Here is an 8,399-nt window from a genome sequence, read left to right on the forward strand (position 1 = left end):
AAAAAAAAAAAAAAAAATTAGCTGAGTGTGGGGGCACACACTTGAAATCCCAGCAACTCAGGAGGCTGACGCGGGAGAATCACTTCAACTTGGGAGGCAGAGGTTGCAGTGAGACACGATCACTCCACCTCACTGTAGCCTGGGTGACAGAGCAAGACTCTGTCACACAAACACACACACACACACACACACACACACAAATTCAGACCATGAGGAGTTTGATAAAGTCTGGTAATTTATCTAGAAGGTCAGATGGGTGAGTCTGTTTTTTTTTTCTTTTTTGAGATAGGGTCTCACTCTGTCACTCAAGCTGGGGTGCAGTGGTGCAATCTCGGCTTACTGCAGTGTCGACCTCCTGGGCTCAAGCAATCCTCCTACCTCAGCCTCCCGAGTAGCTCGGAAGACAGGCATGTGCCACCACACCCAGCTAATTTTTGTATCGTTTGTAGAGAAGGGGTCTCATCACGTGGCCCAGGCTGGTCTTGAACTCCTGGGCTCAAGTGATCCACCAACCTAGCCTCCCAAAGTGTTGGTATTACAGGCGTGAGCCACTGTGCCCGGCCTGGGTGAGTCACTTCAGAGAAGAAAAAGCTATTAAGTAAAGCTCAAGCCACAAGCACAGAAAGCCACAGTAAGGGTGACAAGCACTTGTAAATCTTCATCAACAATGGAAAGGCTCTTCAGAGTCCAACTGTAGCTTACAGCTGCAGAGACTGTGGGGGCGGCGGAAAGACCACTGGACTAGAACGAGGGTATCTGAGCTCAAAGTTTCAAGTCTGTAAACCAAGAGGCTGGATAACTTTACCTCTCAAGGTCTTTCCAGCTGCAAAATTCCTTAAGATAGAAAACAAAACTGTAACTGCTGCTGAGCATGACAGAGGTGAGACATGAACCTCCCAGGGGAGACGAGGCGTCATAAGCGCCATCCTGAGGTCAGTCCAACACATTTAACTGATTTCACCCCATAATGTTGCAAATTCTGCTTAGTTCCTGTATTTCTTCAGGGACAAAGAAAAAAACATTCTAGAGGCATAAGAAACAGATGGTAGGGTTAAGGTACTTGTTTATAATCTCTTATTTTTTAGAGCTTCAAAATACACAATTTTCACAGCATTCCAAAATGTGAGTCACACAGTTGTATAAACATTATGATGTCAACTATAAAAATATGCATGGGTGCCGGGCGCAGTGGTTCACGCCTTTAATCCCAGCACTTTGGGAGGCCAAGGCAGGTGGATCACCTGAGGTCAGGAGTTCAAGACCAGCCTGACCAACATGGAGAAATCCTGTCTCTACTAAAAATACAAAATTAGCTGGGTATGGTGGTGCACGCCTGTAATCCCAGCTACTCTGGAGGCTGAGGCAGGAGAATCACTTGAATACAGGAGGCGGAGGTTGCAGTGAGCTGAGATCGCACCATTGCACTCCAGCCTGGGCAACAAGAGCAAAACTCTATCTCAAAAACCATCGATAGATATATATACATATGCATGGGGACACAAACTGGGTAATCATGGTAGGATGTGATTGAAAACAATATTTGCAAGCAATACCCTTTCACAAAACACTCGTCTATTTTCTTTACAATAAAAATAACTTCATTTCTTCCTTTCTTTCATCTAAACTTTCAAACTGCCTGAGTCCTCACAGAGAAGACAGTTGCACCTCGTTTTAAATAAATCCTAACAGGGTTTATTTTCCATATATGATACCAAGCACAAGATGGCCAGCTCTCCAGAGCTGTGACGGGCTCTTGCATTTTATCCTTCCTAGCAAATTTACACCCTTGATTCAATTCGCAGGCTGCCACAGCGCCAGGGATAAGCAGACTAGGAACATACTGAGTCCATTTCTGCCCCTTAAAATGGTGTTCTGTTCAGCCATATTTTTGCAGTTCAAATGGGATTTTGGAAATAACAGAAACTTATTGTTTAAAAGCCTCCTGAGAACAACTCCAATATTATTGTAGCCTAGAAGAGCTACCTACAGTTCCCCATTTTCCTGGCTGGCTCCAGTTCCCTCAAAAGCCATAATGAGGGCTGGGCACGGTGGCTCACGCCTGTCATCCCAGCACTTTGGGAGACTGAGGCGGGTGGATCACCTGAGGTCGGGAGTTCGAGACCAGCCTGACCAACACAGAGAAACCCCATCTCTACTAAAAATACAAAATTAGCCTGGCATGGTGGTGCATGCCTGTAATCCCAGCTACTCGGGAGGCTGAGGCAGAATTGCTTGAACCTGGGAGGCGGAAGTTGCAGTGAGCTGATATCACACCAGTGCGCTCTAGCCTGGGCAACAAGAGTGAAACTCAGTCTCAATTTTTTAAAAAAGCCATAATGAAATGGTCACGTGGCTCGGTTACCTCTTTTCTGTGAATTTCAGTGCTCTTACCTTCTTTAAGTTTATTTTACTTTCTCAGACTTTTCTCAATGCTCAGTATAATTTTAGTCTCTTTCTTCTTCAAGATAGTCTAATGTGTCTAAATAAGTCAATCTAGACTGGGTGCAGTGGCTCACATCTGTAATCCCGCACATTGGGAGGCAGAGACAGGAGAATCACTTGAAGTCAAGACTTCGAGACAGGCCTGGCCAACACGGTGAAACCCCAACTCTACTAAAAAAGTACAAAAACTTAGCCAGGCGTGGCGGCACATGCCTGTAGCCCCAGCTACTCAGGAAGCTGAGGCATGAGAATCATTTGAACCTGGGAAGCGGAGAGAGGTTGCAGTGAGCCAAGATCACCCTACTACACTCCAGCCTGGGTGACTGAGTGAGACTCTGTCTCGAAGAAAAAAAAAAAAATTAGGATATTTGATGATTTTGGAATTCGTCTTTAATAAAATAAGCAGCTTTCTACTTTTGGGAGATAGGAAAGATTTACAGAATACGAATAAACAAAGATTGAAAAGGTAGTAGCTCCTATAGCCTGCAAAGACCCTGTTTCTGAGGATATTTTCATTTCTGAGGATGTTCTCCTGTCTTTTTTTTTTTTTTTTTTCAGATGGAGTCTCACTCTGTCACCCAGGCTGGAGTGCGGTGGCGCAATCTTGGTTCACTGCAACCTCTGCCTCCCAGGTTCAAGCAGTTCTCCTGCCTCAGCCTCCCGAGTAGCTGGAATTACAGGTGCCTGCCACCAGGCCCGGCTAATTTTTTGTATTTGTTACTAGAGACAAGTTTCACCATGTTGGCTGGTCTCCAACTCCTGACCTCAGGCGATCCACCCGCTCAGGTCTCCCAGAGTGGAGTGCTGGGATGACAGGCGTGAGCCACCGCGCCCGGCCTTCTCATGTCTTTAAGTGATTTTGTTTCCTATAATCATCTACACTACATAGACAGAAAAGAGGACAATACCAGATAGGAAAAAAAAAATCTTCCCTATCCAGGAATTCCACTTCTAGGTCTACATCCAAAGAATTGAAAGCAGGGTCTCCAGGAGATATTTATATACCCACAGTCATATAGCATGATTCACAATGGCCAAAGGATAGAAGCAACTAAGTATTCTCCATCAGCAGATGAATGGAGAAACAAAACATGGTACACATGGGCAATGGAATTTTAACATTATCAGCCTTAAAAAGGAAGAAAATTCAGAAGTATGCTGCATCATGGATGAACCTTGAAAACATGACGAAAAGTGAAAAAAGCCAGTCATAAAAGGACAAATACCGTATGATTCCATTTGTACGAGGTACCTAGAGTAGTCAAGTTCGTAGAGACAGACAGCAGAATGATGGTTGCCAGGGGGCTCAGGGAAGGAGAGAATGAGGAGTTATTTAAAGCAGCACAGAGTTATAGTTACGCAAAATGAAGCGTTCTGGAGACTGCTTGCACAACAATGGGAACGCACTTAACATTACTAAACTATACTCTAAAATTTTACATGGCGATACGCTTTGGATTTCTGTCCCCGTCCAAATATCATATCAAACTGTAATCTCTAGTGTTGGCGAGGGGGCCTGCTGGGAGGTGACTGGATCCTGAGGGCAGATTTCCCCTTGATGTTCTGGTGATAGTGAGATCTCACTAGATCTGGTTGTTTAAGTGTGTAGCACCATGCCACCCCCCGTCTCTCTTCCTCTTCCTCCTCTGGCCATGTAATGATGTACCTGCTTCCCCTTCACCTTCTGCCATGATTGTACGTTTTCTGAGGCTTCCCCAGCGATGCTGTCTGTATAGCCTGTGGAACCATGAACCAATTAAACCTCTTTTCTTCACAAATTACTCAGTCTCAGCTATTTCTTTATAGCAGTGTAAGAATGGACTAATACAGATGGTAAATTTTATGTTACGTGCATTTCACACAATAATAATAATAAATAAAATCTTCCCTATGTCCCGAAGCTAAATCCTAGGGTTGAAAGCTCTTTTAGTTTTTGAACTACCACATTATCCATCATTTCAACAACATGTGGCAGGGTGAGAAGTCAAGCGAGACAAATAGCTCTTTTTGAGTACCTTATGTTGCTTAATGACAGGTGTACTGTCCAAAATAATTAGCTTTCAAAAGGAAGGGCCTTAACCCTCCTCTGCAACTGGTGAGTGATCTCAGTTTCCCTTCATTAAGTTCTTGACAGCTCAATGTCCTCACATCTGTCACTGTTTGGGAGACTGATCCCGAGAACCTAACTTGCTGAAAGGACTGGGCAACACGTTTATTCTGGTTCATGGGACAGAACTGAACCCATCTGTTTTCTAATCAAAAGCCGTATTCGAATTAGTTTTGTTCCACCACAGGACCACCCTAATGGGAGCAATACAATCATATGGTATTTTCCTCTTTCCTATCTATGTAATACACATGATTACAGTAAACACTAATCAATTAAAGGCATGGAACATCCTCAGAAACAGGGTCTTCACAGATTGTAGGAGCCACTACCTTTGCAATCTTTATTTTTATTTTTATTTTTGGAGAAGGAATCTCACGCTCTCGCCCAGGCTGGAGAGCAGTGGTGCAATCTTGGCTCACTGCAACCTCTGCCTCCCAGGTTCAAGTGATTCTCCTGCCTCAGCCTCCCAAGTAGCTGGGACAATAGGCACTTGCCACCACACCCGACTCATTTTTATATTTTTAGTAGAGATGGGGGTTTCACCATATTGGCTAGGCTGGTCTTGAACTCCTAACCTTCTGATCCGCCCGCCTCGGCCTCCCAAAGTGCTGGGATTATAGGCGTGAGCCACCGCGCCCAGCCTGCAATCTTTATCTGCTTGTTCTTCTGACCACTAGGATTACTTTTCCTCTGAGCGACATAGTTTGTTTTAGAACAACATAGGGGAGGCTAGGCATGGTGGCTCATGCCTATAATCCCGGCACTTTGGGAGGTCGAGGCAGGCGGATCACCTGAGGCTAGGAGTTCCAGACCAGCCTGGCCAACATGGTGAAAACCCCATCTCCACTAGAAATACAAAAATTACAGGTGGCAGGTGCCTGTAATCCCAGCTACTTGGAGGCTGAGGCACAAGAAAAGCTTGAACCCAGGAGGCAGAGGTTGCAGTGAGCTGAGATTGCACCACTGCACTCCAGCCTGGGCAACAAGAGCAAGACTCCATCCCCCCACCACAAAAAAGAGAACTACATAGGGGGTAAATATTCTTATGTTGTAAAAATGGACTCTATGTTGTAAAAACAGACTTACCTTAATCTTTTTTTAAGTTGTAGACTGTCATGGATGATCCTTTTAACAAACTCTAATTCACCTCCTTCTGCCATGATCTCTGTGATGCCTCCTGTATTAACAGAACTAGGTGGAGGCCTTCGAGGATTTCGTGAGTTTACTCCCTGAACAACAATGACAAAAAAACACTGGTGAAAAATCTGTACACTCAAGAACCGAGTCTGAATGTAATCTGTCTCTAAGTTAGAATGTTTAGATGCAATTTTACTTTCCAAATAGTATGCTAGATTTGGATTTTAAAATCACATAGCCAATAAAATATTTTATTTATTTATTTTTTGAGACAGAGTCTCCCTCTTTCACCCAGGCTGGAGTGCAGTGGCCGGATCTCAGCTCACTGCAAGCTCCGCCTCCTGGGTTCAGCCATTCTCCTGCCTCAGCCTCCCGAGCAGCTGGGACTACAGGCGCCCGCCACCATGCCCGGCTAATTTTTTGCATTTTTAGTAGAGATGGGGTTTCACTGCGTGAGCCAGGATGGTCTCAATCTCCTGACCTCATGATCTGCCCGCCTTGGCCTCCCAAAGTGCTGGGATTACAGGCGTGAGCCACCATGCCTGGCCTAAAATATTTTATTTTAAACAGCTACTTCATGCAACTATTTATTCCCAGGTCTTTTACTTTCCACTTTTGTGATTAAACATAAAAATTGTTTACCTTTTTATATAGCCCAATCTGTCACTTTTTCTTTATGCTTTCTTTTTCATGTACAGAAAATCTACCCAAAGATTAGATAAATATTTACTTATGTTTTTTCCTAGCATTTTCATGGTTTTGCTTTTCACATTTAAATATTTAATCCACCCTTACCTCATACCATATGAAAAGTTAACTCAAAATTCATCAAAGACCTAAAAGTAAAAAATAAAACTATAAAACTCTTTAGAAGAAAACATAAGAGTAAATTTTGATGACCTTGGAATAGGCAATGGTTTCTGAAACATAACAACAAAAGCGTAAGCAACAAAAGAGAACAGATAAATTGGACTTCATCCGAATTAAAAACTTCTGAGCTGCAAAGGGCACCATCAAGAAAGTGAGAAGATTGGCCGGGCGCGGTGGCTCAAGCCTATAATCCCAGCACTTTGGGAGGCCGAGACAGGCAGATCACGAGGTCAGGAGAGCAAGACCATCCTGGCTAACACGGTGAAACCCCGTCTCTACTAAAAAAATACAAAAAAACTAGCTGGGTGAGGTGGCAGGCGCCTGTAGTCCCAGCTACTCAGGAGGCTGAGGCAGGAGAATGGCGTAAACCCGGGAGGGGGAGGTCACAGCACTGCACTCTAGCCTGGACGACAGAGCAACACTCCATTCCTCCCGCCCCTCCCCCCACAAAAAGGACAAATAAGAAGTGTTGGCCGGGCGCAGTGGCTCAAGCCTGTAATCCCAGCACTTTGGGAGGCCGAGACGGGCAGATCACGAGGTCAGGAGATCGAGACCATCCTGGCTAACACAGTGAAACTCTGTCTCTACTGAAAAAAAAAATACAAAAAATTAGCCAGGAGTGGTGGCTCATGCCTGAAGTCCCAGCTACTGGGGAGGTTGAGGGCAGGAGAATCGCTTGAACCCAGGAGGCAGAGGTGGCAGTGAGTCGAGATCGTGGCACTGCACTCCAGCCTGGGTGACAGAGCAAGACTCCGTCTCAAAAAAAAAACAAAAAAACCCCGACAGATCAGGCTGGGCATGGTGGCTCATGCCTATAATCCTAGCACTTGGGGAGGCCAAGGTGGGCAGATCACTTGAGGTCAGGATTTCGAGACCAGCCTGGCCAACATGGTAAAAAAAACCCTGTCTCTAATAAAAATGCAAAAAAAATTAGCAGAGCGCAGTGGTGTCCGCCAGGAGTCCCAGCTACTCAGGAGGCTGAGGCAGGAGAATGGCGTAAACCCGGGAGGCGGAGCTTGCAGTGAGCTGAGATCCGGCCACTGCACTCCAGCCTGGGAGACAGAGCCAGACTCCGTCTCAAAAAAAAAAAAAGAAGTGTTGACCGGGTGTGGGGGCTCACACCTGTAATCCCAGCACTTTGGGAGGCCAAGGCGGGTAGATCACTTGAGGTCAGGAGTTTGAGACGAGCCTGGCCAATACGGTGAAGCCCTGTCTCTACTAAAAATACAAAAATTAGCCAGGCATGGTGGTGCATGCTTGTGATCCCAGCTATTCTGGAGGCTGAGGCAGGAAAATTGCTTGAACCTGGGAGAAGGAGGTTGCAGTGAGCTGACATGGCGCCACTACACTCCAGCCTGGGTAACAGGAGTGAGACTCTGTCACAAAAAAAAAAAAAAAGAAAGAAAGCCATGTAGCAGTAAAAACATTGATTTCCTAAGCCAAGAAGTTCAGTCCAGGAGTGGACTATGACCCAACTTGGTCAAATGAGAAGAAAATCAAATGTTCAATGGTTCAGGGAAGAAAAGAGCTCTCTCCACACCCTCCCACCCTCTAAATATTGAGGTACCACAAGTAAACCAGCTTATGAACAAAAACAACCATGGAACAAGTCACAGCCAAGAGAAAAACAGAGCTCTTAATACTGTGAACACCTTAATCAAATCATTATGAAATCCCAACTACTGCTGGGTTTCTCAAATATGTCAGCCAATACACTTCCTTTGTCGTTAAGTCAATCTAAATTGGGTTTTTAGGTACAGTCCTTCCTCAGATAAATAGATGAGGCCGGGCGCGGTGGCTCAAGCCTGTAATCCCAGCACTTTGGGAGGCCGAGGCGGGC

The 8,399-nt window shown here is 45.2% G+C and overlaps 1 protein-coding gene across 1 annotated transcript in view; it reads right to left on the reverse strand.

The window, feature by feature from the left end:
- Positions 1–8,399, reverse strand: part of METTL16 (methyltransferase like 16) — a 74,809-nt gene that overhangs the window by 33,642 nt on the left and 32,768 nt on the right. Inside the window, exon 5 of the mRNA XM_011956381.1 lies at positions 5,639–5,781. Coding sequence (XP_011811771.1) covers positions 5,639–5,781 — 143 coding nt within the window. The remainder of the gene's footprint in view (positions 1–5,638; positions 5,782–8,399) is intronic.

Source organism: Colobus angolensis, unplaced genomic scaffold, assembly GCF_000951035.1.
Source record: "Colobus angolensis palliatus isolate OR3802 unplaced genomic scaffold, Cang.pa_1.0 Scaffold110, whole genome shotgun sequence".
Lineage (NCBI taxonomy): Eukaryota > Metazoa > Chordata > Mammalia > Primates > Cercopithecidae > Colobus > Colobus angolensis.